This window comes from Crinia signifera, chromosome 1 (assembly GCF_055691185.1).
Source record: "Crinia signifera chromosome 1, ASM5569118v1, whole genome shotgun sequence".
Taxonomy (NCBI): Eukaryota; Metazoa; Chordata; class Amphibia; order Anura; family Myobatrachidae; genus Crinia; species Crinia signifera.
In genome coordinates, this window is record NC_139217.1 from 100,612,881 (window position 1) to 100,631,888 (window position 19,008).

At 41.8% G+C, this 19,008-nt stretch overlaps 1 protein-coding gene across 1 annotated transcript in view; it reads left to right on the forward strand.

The window, feature by feature from the left end:
* Nucleotides 1–2,986: 2,986 nt before the first annotated feature.
* Nucleotides 2,987–19,008, forward strand: part of GPM6A (glycoprotein M6A) — a 163,215-nt gene continuing 147,193 nt past the window's right edge. The window contains exon 1 of the mRNA XM_083170819.1: nt 2,987–3,440. Within this exon, the coding sequence (XP_083026945.1) occupies nt 3,404–3,440 (37 nt within the window). The 5' untranslated portion in view covers nt 2,987–3,403. The remainder of the gene's footprint in view (nt 3,441–19,008) is intronic.

Here is a 19,008-nt window from a genome sequence, read left to right on the forward strand (position 1 = left end):
CAACTCGGAGGAGGACCTGGCGAATGTACAGATTGAAGAGGTCAAGCAGAGATTTCTGGAGCGCGGCTACACAAAATTGTCAATTGACAAGTGCCTCACCAGGGCAAGAGCCTTATTTAATAAAGAAGTTGTAAGAGAATCAAAAGCTACATCTGACAGACTGCTGTTCAGCATTAAATGTGACACTAGACTACAGACGGTGCAACGATCCATAAGGAATAAATGGGACATTGTTAAAACAGACCCAGACCTGAGCAGAGCTAAAAATGGACCCCCGTTGTTTGGTATACGGAGAGGCTCGAACCTCAAGGACCTACTGTACCGTACCAGTGCGAACTCCGATGACATCAAGGAGAGTGAGAGAAGCAAGAACTGGTTGGTGCGAAAGAATGGTTGTTACCGATGCACGGGGTGCACGACCTGTAGGTCACTAATGACTGGTGGCTCTTTTCCTCACCCCCAGACGGGTAGGAGAATCCAGCTACAGTACAGACTTCACTGCCAATTGGATTTCGTCGTCTATATTCTACAATGTCCCTGCAGTCTCATTTATGTAGGGAAGACGAAAAGGACCTTCCGCGAGAGGATGAACCAGCACCGCTCGGACATCCGATTGGCCTTTGAGAGGGGGACAACGGATAAACCGGTGGCTGCACACTTTATGGATAGAGGGCATCAACTCTCTATGCTCAAATATATGATTATTGATTGGGTCCCCCCATTGCGAAGAGGTGGCAACAGGGATCTGTTGCTCCTAAAGAAGGAGTCCCGCTGGATCCACATGTTGGACTGTGTGGCTCCAAAGGGGTTAAATGAGTATAACCACCTTAACATATTCCTTTGAAATGAACAAATTATAGGTGGACTGTGCCATTGATGGCTGCTGGACGTACAAATTCAATATCCTTAGGTTCTTACCTTCATAAGTTCTTTTGTGAGAGTTAATCAAATATATTTTTCATTTTTTCACATTTTTGCATTTTTTTCATATTTTTCTCTTGTATATTTTGTACAGGGTTTAATTCTCCTTAGGGTCCTCTGATATGAGGAGTTACAAAAGCTGGAGGTCTAATGGCTATATTTTTCATATGTGATTTAAGCACGTTTTACAGTGTGGCCCCGATGGTTACACTATCGGTTGGCTATCGATGGTAACACTGTATATACAAATTTTGTTGTGGGTTTATATATTTATGTTTTGTGTTTTTTAATGTAGACAGGAGCACCTCTGGTTCCTGATGGGAGACCACCATAGAGTTACCTGATCGATCAGTTAATCTGTAGGCAATTGGTTATGATAATACTATAAACAGTTGGAACGCATAGACACACCTCCTATATGGCAGGTGGAGCGCATAGATGTGCTCCAGGAAGTGTGGTTGTCCGGAGTCATGTGACCGGAGCTTGCTGAGCAAGCCAGGTCTGTACACATGACAGCGCCGGCGGGTGGAACGCAGGATGACGCGTTTCCGCCCTGTGGACCGCATCCAGGAAGTGAGGAACCCGGAAGAGACGCCCGGGCCTCGTGGATGGCGGCGAGCTGGTAAGCTACATCGCGGCAGCGATGTCACACTGGCTACACATATAATATTTAGTGATTATAGGTTTGCAGTACACATTTGTTTCTAAGCCCTGATTGGGCGGGTGATTGATGGGTGGTGCCCAAGTGGGAATAAGAGGTGGTCTTGTGGATAGGGACCTGTTAGTCTGTCTGTGTGATGTGGTCATGAGTAAGGCCACGTTTTGTGGCCGAAACGTCGACCTGATCTGTATGTGTCTACTAATGTGATGGAATAAATATCCTATCTGGATTATATAAAGAAAAGCCCTGGTGAGTGCCATTTCTACTTTGCTGTCTGTCTATGTGACCTCTTCGTGGGACCACTGAAAGGCGACCCCAGGCATTTGGATTGTATGTAAGTGTGTGCCAACCTGCTCCAAAGTATATATATATATATATATATATATATATATATATATATATATATATATATATATATATATATATATATGTGTGTGTATGTATGTATGTGTATATAATATATATATATATATATATATATGTGTTTTATTGAAACACCAAAATATTCATACATTATAAAAAAAAAGAACAAGGATATATATATATATATATATATATATATATATAATGATATTCAATTACATGTTATAATTAAACATAAAAAATATATCAGAAGTACAATGTGTTGCAGTCTTACACACAATTCAATTATTATGTTTCCGACATATCGACAACCACACTATATTTTATTTTTTTGTGCGATTAAATTGTTCTTTTCTTTTCTTTTTGTCTCTGAATGAAGTCTTTATTCTGTTTTCCTGCCTTTCCATGCACATTGCTGGGAAACACTGTACCTCACGGATGCTTTCTGTATGCTGTAAACAAGCAGACACATTGAAGTGTTGTTCGGAATTGTAGTGCCACCTGAGAAATGTTCTAGATTGCTTGAGATGGGGAAATGAAAAGCTTGTCAGTCAGACACAGACTGCAGTTCCCCTCAGTCTGCGGATTGTGATTTGCATTTCAAATCAGGCTGCCAAATTCTCCCTGAAAATGGTACTTCTCCTTCTTCTGTATGTCTTTACCAGAGGTCTATTGGAGACAAAGCAGCCCAGACTTCTATTCCCACTGCATCCCAACCCCTGCAAGAACTGCCACTGTATATAAACACATACAGTAATAGTGTATATGTGTTAAACAACATCTCTGGGTGACATCACAGCCAGACTGAAAATCTATCAGGGTACTGTCACGTTCCATTCACTGTGCATGGAATAACAATCTATAAAACACACATATACAATAGAATAATCAGAAAAGCATGCCACTGTAATGGGGTCTAATTGGGAGTACAGCTTCTACTGCAGCACAGAGAGACAGAGACCACAGACATTCGGGCTTTCCCACTATGCCAGCAAGTAGGGGGTATTTGCAGTTGGTGGTCTGTTTCTGTACAGATACGCCCCTTCATCTGTTCTCACTGCAGCTTGTTCCCAATTTCAGTCTCAGACCTCAATGCAACCCTTAGTATTCTAGGCTGTGCATGCAATTCTAGCCCTGATACAGGAGAAGGGAGCTTCCTATGCTGCCTCCCAGACACATTCCCCTCCTAACTCCATCACCAGGCAGCCCCAATACCTGCTTGTACTGGTGTACAATGGGAAGCTTTGAGGAGAGGAATTGATCATCTTCACGGAAGAGTAATTTGAATGAAATTCCACTTGACAGGCTGTCTCCAAGCAAAAGTCAGGCAGTGAGGAGGGAGAGTGCAGCACACATATACACAACCACAGCAGTCACACAGTGTGCACCGCACCTACATCACACACTAGGGCTCCTTACTAGTTGGTGCTAGTACACTTTCCAGCCAGAGAGGTGGACATGGAGGAAAACATGGAAGAAGGACAGACACAGAAAGGTAATGTGTTTATGCCATTAATGCTTATCCTATTTAGCAACAGGATTTAATAAATCCCCCCCCCCCCCCTTTTTTTTTTTTGCTGCAGTATACGGAAGATGCATGTATTCATATAGAATCTCATGTACATCTATAGCTATGCAATGGGCACACTGTCAGTGAACCTGTTACCGTCTCAGCAGCAATCGCTAATCTTCATTTATTTGAGCTTTTCACGCTTGCCTTGCTGGGAAAAATTAGGACCTGAGAGTGAACTGTGCAATATGTATAGGTGGCTGGTCTCACAAAGAAGTCAATGTGGCCATTAATCCTATGAGTCAATGAAGCGCAAGAATTGAGATGAAGATTTACATAGAGCTTAGTGGGCGAGAGTATTACCTTGTGTTGCCACGGTACTGTGCTAGTAATGAGCATGGCATATATTTTATACACACAGCCCTGCTCATGAATCCGGGCGAACACGCAGTAGCGCCTGATACATTGTTGCGAGGCTTTGTTTTTTATATATCATTTTATCTTTGTTTACAAATACTGTTGCTGTGCAATGTCACTGATGCTACAGACAGCGTCGGGGGTTGGACTCATTTTGCAGAATTGGCAAAACTGTTTCATAATCTGAATTTTGCAGATGTTATTAAATCATTGTATTTTCTGGCTGATTCGGCGTGTTGGGGAATTATGCAAACTGGTCAGTGTTATTTTATTGCTTCATCTCTCATCTCGGCTGTTGCACTCTCTCATTAGACCTGACCTACTTACGCTAAATGAATCCTGCTTTTTTTATGCTGACATGTTTTTCTGTCTTTTGTGCACAACATTAAAGGGAATCTTGCTAAGGCTAACCTGCTGTAAGCAGGTGTACTAATTATTATAAAAAAAAAATTCGAAAACGATCAAAAAAGTGATTAATTCATGAGTAATGCATTGCAATAAACAGAATCCAGTGGGAGGATTCTTTTTGATCAGTAAATAATTCAGACACATGTAGGGTGCTGCAAAATTTACAACATGGCACATTAACAATATCTCACACACACACACACACACACACACACACACACACACGTATGTAAGTACAGTATGTATGTGTGTTATTAGTGTAGGTTTGTGTGTGTATGATATATATATATATATATATATATATATATATACATACATACACACACAAGCAAATATATATATATATATATATATAAACATTTATATATATATATATACATATATATATATATATATATATATATATATATATATATACAGTATATGTATAAAATATCTACTTATTGAGGGTATATATTGTGTGTGTGTGTGTGTGTGTGTGTGTGGGGGGGGGGATCAAGTGCAATGTACCATTTGATGTGTGTATATATATATATATATATATATATATATATATATATATATATATATATATATATTCCTATTCTGCTTTGTGTTGGTGCTTGGTGTGTATTATTCATGTAATAGTGAAGGGTATTATTACTATTAATTTTTTGTATGTTTGTTGAATCATTAAGATTTGGCTTTGCCTTTAAAACGTTATACGTCCTCCATTGCCAAAAATCTACAGAATGGAGAATTAGTGATCCAGTGATTTCTACAACACTGACATCCCGTGGTAGCTGTGCTTCTAAGGTGCCATGGAAGTTTGTGATAGGCTCTCATTGTGCACATTTTCATGTCTCGGTTATGTCATTCCTTCCTGTGAATTTGATTGGCTGAATTTTGGTTCAGCCTACAAAATGGCTTCCGAAACTGTGTGTGGGTGCTGGACTCACTCATTGGGGAGTAACTAAGTTGTAGAGATGAGAATAGGAAATATACGTAATTGTTTTTTTTTCCAAAATATTGCTGCACATTTGAGAATGTTCAACTGCATTTCAACAGCCATCTTATTGTTCTTAAGTAACAAGTATGAGGTTGTAGGATACTTCGCCTGCTGAAATTGAAAGCATATATAGTAAGTATATACATACACATTCTTCAATATGCAGACACAATATGATTCACTCAAACATACACTTACACCCAAACATACACATAATAATAATACCCCCAAATGCCAGTGTCAACGGCTACAGTGAAGAGGTGGCCTTCTATGCAGACCATCACACTTTTTTCCAATCTTCCTCTGTCCAATGTCTGTGTTCTTTTGTCCATATTAATATTTTCCTTTTATTGCCCAGTCTCAGATATGGCTTTTTCTTTGCCACTCTGCCTAGAAGGCCAGCATCAATGAGTCTGCTCTTCACTGTAGACATTGACACTGGCATTTCATGGGTACCATTTAATGAAGCTGCCAGTTGAGGATCTGTGAGGCATCTATTTATCAAACAAGAGACTATAATGTGACCTCAATTTCTAACACCTTTCAGACAGCTGCAGTTGAATATCCCACCAATTACCCGGCATTTGAAGCGCTGGGATATTCGGCCGCGTGCTGTCAGACCCCCTTCACACAGGAGAGCAAATCTCTGGGTCTAAAATTTCCAGTAATTTGCTTAATTTTCACCTGTTTGAAGGGGTCAACCCAGATCTTAAACTCCGGGTCTCCGACCCTGGTGATTTGCAGGGTCGGAGACCCGGAGTTTAAGATCCGGGTTGACCCTTTCACACAGAAAAAGGACCTGTGTATTTCATGAAATTCCCGGGTGGAACTGCTTCACCTGGGAATTTCAATTTCTGTGTGAAAGGGGTATAAGTGACAATTCCCAGGCTAGATGATAGGACCATCTTCATCATGACCATATGTATACAATTTGCTACAGTAGGTATAATTAGAAGTTCCTGCATGACACTGCTATTTTGTGGCCATAACTTTATGTGATGTTGGTTCTTCAACCAAGAACGTTGGTAGATATACAGTTGCCACAGCAGTTTTGGCTTGCCCCTGGTTATGTCCATCACAAGACTAGACATTAGCCCAATTCAACCTTGTTCACAAACACAGGGAAGTGCACTAAATATACATATGTGTGTGTTCCAGTTTCTTTATAAAACTCCCAGTATGGTACAGTATGCAACAAGCATCCCATCACTCATTGCAAGCATAGCAGTGTTTAGTAACACTGCATCCTGCACATGCATAGGATGACATGCATGCCAATGGAGACACTGGGAGGGATACAATTGGATCCCTTTTAGTGCACATTGTGGAAAGAAGCTCCATAGGCTTTTATTAGGCAACACCAACATCCACGGATGGCATTTATTACCAGGTCCAAGCTTGGAGCATATGAGAAATGCGGCCAAACTTGCAAAAAACAGCATTTTTGGAGATTAGAGAAAGTTTTTACCATTTGATGCAACCCGCCCTTTATGTCTTTGTACTGTGAGTGGTTCAAAGTTTTATTACCTCTCCATTGGCATTTACAGACTCATTGGGTGAAATGTAATAGGATGAGCAATTCAGAAAGTGAGAGATTTGGTAAGAAATCTCCAGTTTTGTTGACGTGGCAATCATTTACACTGCAAAACCAGTTTGATTTTTGCAGTGTAAATGATTGCCGCTTTTAAAAACTGGAGATTGCTTACCAAATCTCTCACTTTCCGATTCTCTCATCCTATTACATTTGACCCATTATTTCATGGCAAAGTATGTACATATATACATGGTACATTCTTTACAATGTAATCTCTCACGAGCAGGGCCCTTTTCCCTCATGGGATTTCCCTATTCTTATTTAAACTATGTTCTACTCTATACTCCCTTCAAGGCAGCACCCTAATACTTATTTGAGTGTCTTTTGCAGATGTAGTTATGTTTATATACCACCAGCAGAGGTCCCCGACATTGCCTGGGTTTGGTTGTGCAATTAGCATTACTTGAACATTATACTTCTCTTGTTTTAAGCTTGACAGCTCTTTCAACGGACCCAGGAGGTGGCTGCCTAGTGTCATCTGAGGCTCTAATACAATTTTGTCCAGCGGCAGATCCTGAACATGCCCCCATGCTCATGGTGTGCCCATCATACGCCTCTCTGTGGTCGGCTCCCGGATCTGACCATATTTTTTCTTAAACCCTTGCTTTGCCGACCCACTTTGTGTAGTGTCCGTCCCCCTTTTTGGGCCCCAAGGCCCTGCACGGGTCAGTATTGGGGGTCTTAGTGGCCATGAACTGAATCTGGGCTCAATCAAGTCACCTCACGTTGGTTTAGTCCAAATTGGTCCAACAGTGTCCGAATGCATACTGGACCCATGCCCATGGTGTGCCTAGTTCTCTGTGGTCGGCGCCCGGATCTCATCGCATTTTGTTCTTCAACCCAATGTCCTCTGCCCCTCCATGTTAGGCAACTTTGCCATTTTTGGCTTCCCTGGCCCACTTTGTGTAGAAGGTGGACCCCTTTTTGGGCCCCCAGGACCCCCATGAGGTCGTGATTGGGGGTCTAAGTGGCCATAAACCTTATCTGGACCCAATTCAAGCCACCTCACATTGGTTTTGACCAAATCGGTTTAACAGTGTTCGACGGCATACTGGACAAATATGTATGAGATGTACTTTTCCAATATTGTCTTGAACAGTCACTGTTTTCTGGTTTTGTTTATGTACTTTTTTATTGGGTGCTGTAGATCCCTTGTGCCACTATATAAATAAATAATAATAATAATAATAATAATGTTACATTACAAATTTTGGTACTTGTATACTATCACGGCTCCCATCGCATGCCATATGTAATGGCATGCGATGCGATGCCATTTTTCACAAAAATCATGGACATGTGTTCAAATCATGTAAAATGCACCCCAAATGGCATTTTTCACACTGTATCACCCCCACTATCAACGCCAACCTGAAGCATGGCGAGTGCAGTGGTACGCGTCCTACGACCTTTTCATACCCCCACTATCCACGTCGGCGTGGAGTTGAGAATAGAAAGTGTGGCGAGCGCAGCGAGCCACCGAGCCCGAAGCGTGGCGAGCGAACGCAGATACCTTCACAGGTATCCGTGTCCCCTCGCGGGCTTCACAGGTATCCGCTGCGCTCGCCACGCTTCGGGCTCGCCACACTTTCTATTCTCAACTCCACGCCGACGTGGATAGTGGGGGTATGAAAAGGTCGTAGGACGCGTACCGCTCACCACGCTTCGGGTTGGCGTTGATAGTGGGGGTGATACAGTGTGAAAAATTACATTTGGGGTGCATTTTACATGATTTGAACACATGTCCATGATTTTTGTGAAAAATGGCATCGCATCGCATGCGATCGCATGCGATCGCATGCGATGCGATTTTTCCCTGTACGATGCCCATCATGGGAGCCGTGATAGTATACAAGTACCCAAATGTTTGATACATATATTAGTTTGATCTTACACCTGTATTTTGTTAAAAACCAAACAATTGATGATGTATAGCCCAAGGTGATAGTAAGCTACAGTACCACCACCTTCAGATACAGAAGCGAAATCTCCAAATTTGGTATATCTGGCAGCATTGCATCCCCCATAGAAGCAGGAATGAAGGGATTGCAGCAGTTAGTGGAGCTTTCTGTTCCCCTGAAAATGTTGTCTTTTTTTGCCTGGGGATAACTACAAATATTTCTTGATGAATTAACACATAAGTGTTCTGTTGGACTACTCTAAACCCCAGACTCCTGAGTGAGGAACTGTTTCAGAAGTGGAAGCACATTAGAACTTTGAAGCCCCAGTAGTCAAGACGCCTGCACAAGGTGTGCACTTTACTATAAATTATAATAATACTACTATTAAAATAAATAATAATTTTTATCTATAAGGAACCATGCCCACAGGGCCATACAGGGTAAGATAGAAACACAGCATAAATATAGTACACAACAGCTTACCATAGCAATAATACATCATCAGTATCAAATATTATTCTAAAGGGACCTCTTGTTCATGTACTCATTTTGTATTGATCCCTAAGTTCAAATTCTAGTTTCCCCAAATATACATTTTCCAGTAATTGACATTTAATGGAAAAGCTCTTTTCTGAGCAATGGTAGCTAATATTACAGCTGCCACTGATTGTTTTTCTATCCATGTAGAGGAGCGAAGGAGATATATCTGCCATGAATGTCGCACAGCAGGACTTCGTAGTTTAGCAACAGCATGAAGGCTGTGTCTCCAGTTTATGTGTTAGTCAGTGCATGCAGGTAGGCCAATGAAAACTAGAACATAAAAAGTATGCTTTAATACTGCTCTACAGTATATGGCCTATGTCTGTTAGGCCTGTTGTCAGGTGTGTTCTCATACACATATCCTTTTTGCACACCTCCCAACATGACCCATTCCAGGTTGGACAAAAAGATCTGATCCTGGACTTCCTTGCCCGTGGCAATTGCAGATGTGGATCACCGACGGAACGACGACAGTTGGTGTAACCCCCTATTTGAATTTTAAACTGTGCATAGAAGTACCATACTGTCCCTCCTGGAATAGGTCATGTTGCGCCCTATGGTACAAAACGCCTGTTGCTATTCCCATACTATGCACTTTTACCCAAATATTACAATTAGTATACTGGCGACTTACAATTAGTATTGTTATGACAAAGGAATTGGTATAAAGTCACAGATTTTATGTGTGTATGTATATCTTTATATATATGTATATATATATATATATATATATATATATATATATATATATATATATGGCCACTCATTTTAGACCTGTATTTTCCCTATATAGTTTACTTTTCCCTCAGTTTTGTATATTAGGAGCTTATACAGAGTTGTACGCTAATCATGCGGTGCATCGGCTGTTTGATAATATCATAATGACGCAAGAGGCATCTTGTTTAAAGATGCAGCAGTGGATCATTTGCGTGAACATTGGTCATCTGAGAAACAGTTAGGTTTAGAATTCACATTGTTGAAGCCAGTGAAGCTGCTGTGGAGGACCCAGCCACTGGCGTCAGCAACCCTGAGGGCTGACATGCCCCCATTTCCTGTCACACACTCAAATGCCTGTCAGTGAGGCTATTGCAGGGCCGGATTAACAATGGGGCTGATGGAGCTACAGCTCCAGGCCCATTCTCCAAATAGGCCCATTCTGTAGCTGAGGACCAGAGCTTTCCAACGAGCCCAGACCCGTGTCGGTAGCCCCCCGGGAACCGGAGATACCGACAGGCAAACCTGGAACGTTTTCCCCATAGGATAACATGGGACCCGCTAATTCCGACCTCCACCCGGTTCCAACGGCTGCCAGTTCCTCCTACAGCATCACAGAAGCTTGAGGTTGATCTCAGTCGAACCCAAATTGCTGGGCCTTCAATCTGATACCTGGTCCATATGGGTTCATTGGTTCTAGAGATATTGCGGGTAAACCAATTTTTTTTCATTTCTGAAATGTAATTTCATGGCTGTTCATGTTGTTTGACAGATTTCTCTGGAACCAAATGGCCCAGTTTCACGGGACCAAAATCATTTGAAGCCTACATGTAAATGGGTCAGTTGGTTCCGAAGATGTAGCTGGTTGTTTAAAGGGGGGCGGGGGTTGTTTTCTCTCCCCCTCACACAAAAAAATGCAGGGACTAGGCTGGTGTAAAATGGTCCAGTCCGGGAATGTCCCTGCATGATCTTGGGGCCATATTCCCGGGTAAATCCCTGCATTTTCTGGTGTGAAAGGGGTATTATTTCAAATAGCCGGGACATGCAGTGCCCAACTGTCAATGGCTGTCATTTCTGCCTGGCGGCGGCTATCCCCCAGTTCCCGCAAGCATGTATTCCCCCTTGGCAATGAGCATGTAATCCCACATGGCAATGAGCATGGAACCCCTGGCAATAAGCATGGAACCCCTGGCAATGAACATGTTGGTTAGCAACACTTAAGTAGCATCATTTTTCATAGGCATTATGATGTTTGGCATAATACATAATGGAGAATATGGTGCTTGGCTTAACATGTAATGGGCATTATGGTGTAAATTTTTAATGCGCGCCTTCAGCGCGCAATGCCCCTATTTATGAAGCATATTGTGCATTATTGCTCAATCTGTTTGGTATAATAATGTGTATTTTGGCTCAATCCATGTGGCAAAATGTGTATTTTGCCTTAATCTGTGTGGCATAACGTGAATTTTGACTCAATCTGTGTGCCATAGTGTGAATTTTGGCTCAGTCAGTGTGAATTTTGGCTCATTCCATGTGGCACAATGTGTAAGAGGTAAGTACAGTATAAGGGGGTTACTATTGTGTTGCATGATTTGTATAAGTGGTATATAGTGTGGTAAATTTAGGTAGCCACATAAAAGGTGCTGAAATGTTGTCTACCAAGTTTCGGCTTTCAGTATTTTTTTTATGACTGGAATGCCGCCTTACCCTGCAAGTATCTTAGGACATCACCATCCTGCGGGTGCACCTTTGGAGGGCACCCGCCAATATATCTCCCTGCATTTTTCTTATGCCAGCCCCCTGCCTTTTCCAGGCATATATAATTAGTTGGAAGTATTTACACAAATACAGACACACCCATGAGCAGACCACCCAAACAGAACACTGGTCACGCCACCCCACATTATAAGGTGCTGGCCACAACCCCTATTATTGTGCATAATAGGCCATTGATAATTTTCAGCTCCAGGCCCATTTAGACCTTAATTTGGCTCTGGGCTATTGGCATCATTGAGTGATTGTGTAGAATGAGATCTCCACATGTACAGTACAGCATCGATCAACTGGGCTATTTGGTGAAATTTGGAAAAGCGTATGTGGACATCTGTAGATACATACCTTATAGCATCATATACTTTCCAATCATATACAGGTTACTTGAAAACTCTTACTGTTTCCCCTCTGTTAGAGTTCCCATTAGGGAGATGCAGCTGATCAATGTAGGAGTTTTAGTCAATAGATCTACCCCCTTAGTGTAAACATGCAATAGTTTGGCATGGTCAAAAGATCGACATGTTATAAAGGTCAATAGGTAAAAGGTCAAAGTAAAAGATCAATGATGTCTAAGATTGACAGGTACAAAAAGGTCTAAGGTAGAATAAAGGTAGTTACACTGCGCTCACCTTGTTAGTGTAGGATCTAATGTTCGCAAGCGCTGCTAATACTCAAGGGTTTTCCAAATAACAATATGGGTGGAGGAGTATGGGTGGTTTTTGAAATAACAATATGGGTGGAGGAGTATGCGCTGCCTTGCTAATTTTGAATGTTTGGACAATTGTAGTGAAATACAGAGAAGAAAAAATGTTGTATTTACTTAAATCTAATTTATTTTGAAATAAAGTTGATCACTTTAAAATGCAATGTTTCTTAATGTTCACTTTAAAGTGGAGTTCTGGGGGTTAGGTACATAGGGCTTGTTGGGGTGGGCTCTGAATGAGCACCTGGGTGGTATACGCAGTGTTTTGATGCACACCTATATGGGGTCCCCAACTTGTGGGAATATTCCGAACGCGTGTCACCAGTGGAGATTCCCAATGTGGGGTTCAGAGTGTCTGTGTAAAGTCTCTCTGTAAAGAGGTCTAGCACAGACACTCTGAACCCCACATTGGGAATCTCCACTGGGGACACTTGCATTCGGAATATTCCCACCAGTTGGGGACCCCATATAGGTGTGCATCAAAACACTGCGTATACCACCCAGGTGCTCATTCAGAGCCCACCCCAACAAGTCCTATGTACCTAACCCCAGAACTCCACTTTAAAGTGAACATTAAGAAACATTGCATTTTAAAGTGATCAACTTTATTTCAAAATAAATTAGATTTAAGTAAATACAACATTTTTTCTTCTCTTATTTCACTACAATTGTCCAAACATTCAAAATTAGCAAGGCAGCGCATACTCCTCCACCCATACAAAAAGGTCTAAACCTTCATAAGGTTGACATGACACAGGTCAACACACAAATGGTCAACACAAGTTTTAAGTTTTCTTTTGTTATTTTTGCTTCATTTACCATCCACATGGATTACCATTGGGAACAGTAGCCTGAAGCAGAACAAGGCACCATGTCTGTAGCATGGCGCAAAGCGAATCTGCGATGGTTCACATTTACACTGATATAGTGGTCACAGGTGATGAAATGCACACAATTACACCAATTTTTTTAGAGCTTGTGGCCGACCTTATTGGTGTTGACCGTATCCATGTCCACCTTTTGAGCATGTTGATGTTTTGTACCTGTTGACATTTTCTACTGTATAACTTTCCATGTCAATCTTTTGATCCTGTTGACCAATTGCATGTTGACTATATTTGGGCGAGCTAATAGCTGTCTATCTAAAATCGGTAGATCTATTATACCAAACCCCACTGTAGGGGGAGTGGGCCAGGTTCATCCCTGCATAAGACTCTGCCCTCTCATGGAATAATGCCAATATAGTGTGGACCCCGTCCTTTACTATAAAGCAAATGCCTATTCAGCAGCAGGGCAAGTATGATAAACACTAGGAGAGAGGGGCCATTTGTAGACAGGGATGGTCCTGCTAGGAATTGGAGCATAACTTCACAATCTCTTCATTATCTAATGATAATGTTAAGGGACTTGAGTTTTTTCATATCCCTATTGTACCATCCAGACTGAATCTAGAGAGGTGTACCACATGTGTATGTGCAATTAAGAAAGGTTGTTGAGTAAGTTGTACTTGTACTCCCCATTGTCTAACCAGTAATGGCAATCTTGCATGTACATCTGATTTGCAGTAGGATTGTACGCTTGTTGGTATGACCTGTTTCTCTGGAGATGCTTCCTGTTCTGAGTAGTCTCCACCATCGTCTGGAAGTACTTCAAGGGGTATCTTTTGCAGCTGCTTGAGCCCTAGTATATAGGATAATTATTTTAGAAATATCTGTGTGGCAATCCGCAAGTGTAATCAGCAGAATATTTATAGCCATGGTTACCTCTAATCTCAGGAGAACAAACGATTTACAAATAATCACATGCCAAGTCCTTTGTTGAACACTAATCTTTAGGGATCTTCTTTCCTTCTTTATTGAAGTAATCCAGGAGTTATAAGAACATCTTGGTTGGCAAATGACTTGCCCCAAGCAGAGTCATGATGAAATTAATGATACTGTATGTTCTATATACATGTGTATTGTGTATTAATCTATACATTATTGTACCAATGAACTTTATTGATCCTATATTCAGGGTTTAAAGTGGTCATGCAGAGGTGGGGGAACTCATTTTTTATGCCACCTAATTACACCCCCTCCCCACATTAGGCAGAGACAGGGCCAGTGGTAGGGCTTTTGGCATCCCCCTGCAAACTAGAATGCTTTTCTGTGAGAATTACTGTGCAGGCCCAATGTGGAGATTAAACTGTTCCACCTCACCATTAGAAGTGGTGGAACTCAGTGCCACCCGTTCCCCCTCACTTTAACCCCTGCCTATATTGTTAATTCATAGGCTGCTAGAGGTTTATTTGTGAGTAGGAGCCAATAAGATTGGTATTCTTAAGCTACAGCCAATCCTTGGAAGCCTCCTGACTGGGGCCCTTATTCTGGTTGGTGCGGATATTCCCGCATTCTTACGGAGCGGTCCGCACGCTACGGTGTTTTGCCGCATGCGGCCATCGTCCGTAGAAACGCCCGCGTGTCCTCCGCATTCGGACGGACTCACTCTTTAAGAACAGGGCGTGTTTACGGACGACATACAAACCATGCGTGTGCGGGAGAAACACTCCGATTCTGCACGGTATTACAGAGTATTACAGAGTATGCTCGGGAATACCGCATCCGACCGGGAGCCAAGCGGTGCTACCGCCCGTAAGCGGAGTATTTACGCCAAACAACCCACTATTAAGTATCTTCTGCAAGACATCACATGACCCACTTATTCGATTACCTATCCTCATAAAAAACTGCTTATTTGGAATTGGAATCAATTAGATGCCAATATATCCTTACATCACAGTGGCATTGACTGTGACATGTATATAAATAAATTTTTTTACTTTACCCCAAAATGTGTGGTTTCATGAGTACATGTCGAATACACATGTGTATTGCTAGTATTAATATTCTGTCATGTCCATTGTTAGCAGTTTTAAAGTGTCTGACAAGTACAGGATATGTGGGTGTTTAGTAAGGGTTCCTTGAAGCAGCAATGGTTTCAATTAAAGCACTGACAAGCGTCCTATTAGTGAGTAATGAGTAAAGGAGTAGATTCTATTGGGTTCAGGTGTTAATGCTTGTAGTCATTAGGCGTACGTTCGCCTACCGCATGAACGAGTGGTGTCCGCAAAGCAATAGTACACTTGTGGACACCGCACATTTCTTCCCTTTTTGTTCGCGTGCATTCGGAGTGCTATCCGAATGTACGCCCCCCAACATAAGTGTACTCCCCCGTGTCCGCCCATGTTTCCGCCCCGTTTTGCCCACTTTGAAACTACGCCCATGTGACATTCCGCATGACGCCCATAATACGCCCATATTTCCCGACTGATTGCGGGGAACAGTTTTGTACGGGATTTGGCCGAACTGGTACGGAGTCAAGGCGTGGCACATGCGCGTTGCGTTCGCCACGCATGCGCAGACGCCGAAAAGACGCGATCCGAAAGTATGCGGTAAAGTCCGCGTCAATCAGAATAAGGGCCAGGGTTTTGCTCATCTTTATTGTGTTGGTGTCTGCCAGGAGAAGTCATCTACCACTCAGTCTACTTACTCTATGCCATGCATGTACAGTAAATAGATTTTATTTTTCCAGACAAGTTACACTTTTAAGGTGCATGTAACATGTAAAAATACAGTTTGTTGTATATGTGCAATATTTTAAATCAAGTAGTTAAAATTAAGTTAGATTTTGATGATATTCATTACTATGTGCTAAAATCGATACTGTTCAATGTTTGCAAATTAACAATTAACAAAACATTCCAACAATCATAATATTTCACAGTTGAGCATCTAAAGATAAACTACATATCAGACAGACATATTTGTACCTAGATGCACACTAATGACAGAACTATACATGTTTAGATAGTTCTCCAATCAGTTGCTATACCTACCTGTTGAGACAAAAAACAAATGTGTACCCTCTTTACAACATTTGAGGAAAGCATAAATACATTTAAACAAACAAGGAAACTAGTCCATGAGGTAGGGGACATAAAGAGAATTGATTACTTAAGGTTCCAAAATTTATGCCTATTCTTTCTGTAGTTGCTTTTATAGTTTAAGAGTTTGGGCCTCATTAGTAATCGCGCCTGGGACCGATGTTGCGGGACTGCGTATGCGCGAATATATGCCTGTGCAGACCCAATTTGCGAATGTCTTCGGCAAGTATTCCACTCACTGGGGCAGGCAGGGCAGCTGAGAGCAGTCTAGAGCAGGGGAACAACCAGCGTTTTATGTGGTTCCCCAGGCAGGCGCCCCCCTGTTCGGCCATCTCTGGCCCAGATAAAAGTCAGGCGACCCTCGAATGATTTTTCATTTGCGTACAAATCCATTCACATGCTGGGGTGAACATTCGCACTGTCAGAGCTTGGTAACAGCGATTTTTGCTGCTTACCAAGTTAACCAGAAACGGGCCCTTTATTTGTAAAACAATAGAATGCTTCCAGAAGTAGGCACATGGTAAACTAAAGAATGCTATAGCAGAACCATATTATTAATATAAAAAATAAAAATAAACATCCTATTAAAAGAAGCTAAAGTGAATAGATCATCAGGGAAATGATTGATCCATTTTATTGTTTTCAGGGAAAGGTATGGACAACAGTGGGGTAATCCAATGGGGATGGGAAGTATTAAGAGAGGGAGGAAATGGGATGAGGAAATGAGGGAACGGAGGTGGAAAGATCCAAGTGGGTTACTAAGGTGTGACGTTTTGGTGGTAATGAACAGTGAAGAGAAAAATATCCTATAATTTTGGAAGATGGAAATTCAATATCCAGGGGTCCCATGGCTTAGAGAAAGAACAAGATGAGTTAGTGAGGATTCTAGACATACTGTAAACTCAATTTTTTCAATTCACCAAAAACTAGAAAGGATTGTTTGAACCGACAGGTTTCCTCCGTTGGTTGCTGCTCATTGACATGTGGCTGCTGCGGCAATATGATTTATTAACATGTCTGATGATGAGTTGACCCTGGAATCCTTGTGAGTAGAAGGAAGAATCACAGGGTTAATGGAATAACTACACCAAAGCGCAAAGAGCCATCCATTGGTTTTGTTAAGCCTGGTTAGGACATACTATCATTAAATCATGAACATAAATAGGACTGTATGTAGCATTAGTATAGATTACTTTACAGTCATTTTGTACCTACACATCTCAAAATCAGAGTTTCATAGGTCACAAACGATTTGCATGTCAGACGAGTCTTGATAACATCATAGAAATGTTTCATTTGTAGAATAAAAAAAATGTAGGGTTTAAAATTTCCAATGCAAAGAGGAAATCAGAAGGAATATATATTTGCCTGTGATGTAGTGGAAAATCCTGCCCCCACCCTTTAGCTAGAAATCAAATGGCAATATGGGGCAACCCGGGAAACTGAGATTATGAAAAAGCAGAATGATTGCGCTCAGAAGGGGAACCAAATCAGGGTCAACTACGAAAGAGCAGAGGCGGAAAAGCGACCAAGAACATTGCCTCTGTTTTAAACTAAACTTTCAGATGGGGGATTTTACATGGATAATTATTCATTTTATTATAGATAATCAGTGGCGGCTCCATAAGTGGAGTTTAAAATTCAAATAGGGGAGCTCCACCAACTGCCATTGAGTCCCAGCCAGTGATGTTTGGAGTGGCAGTTTGGTGTGATTGCCCTATTTGAATTTTGAACTTTGCTGCAGCCCCACCTCTGCAGCCACCACTGTAGATACAAGTTGATATGCTACAAAGATCTAAAATGAAAGATTGCATAGCCTCTGTGCTTTGAAAGACCCATAGAATACATATCTCCTTGTGTAGATTTACAATTAGTGTCTATTCTATTCTGTGTGAAGGTATTGGCTTCAGCATTTTTTATGTTAAAATCCAAAGATCTGCGGATGACATTTACAAAGTAAACAAATGCTGACACAGTTAGGCTACTTGTGCAGTATGTTATTTGATATTGTCATCATTGGCATCTACGAATACTGTTTAGTTACTATTGGTGTGCCCTAATGACCAATGCCCTTACCTTTCGTTTCATTTTTGGCTTCTTCATTACAGTTCTAAGGTCAGAGATAACTAAGTCACCTTGCAGAATATATATAATATATATCATACACAAAAGTAGCCTACATCTCCAAGTGATAAAGAAGAAAATCACCACAAAAATGTGCCTTTGTATCCTTTAAAATAAAATGTTCCTACTTTTTACAAATAACTCTATAATCTAGGACACGGGTGTCAAACACAAGGCCCGCGGGCCAAATCCGGCCCGCCTGACCTTGTCATGTGGCCCGCGCGAGGAGATAGCACGCAGGGGCAGTGTGTCCCAGCTCCTGCCTAGGCCACCTCCTCTCACCCACCCCCCACCCCGCGCGCACTCGCTCGCCGGAGCTGCGGGGTTGGTTGCTGGGACTGGGATGTCACGCAGCTGGCGATCCGTGCTGGACTGCTGGTAGTAGCGGTAACCATGTGTGCGAGGCGGCTGACTGAAATAGGTTAGTAGTGTATAGCTCGGGCTGGTCGCTGTACATGGGGAT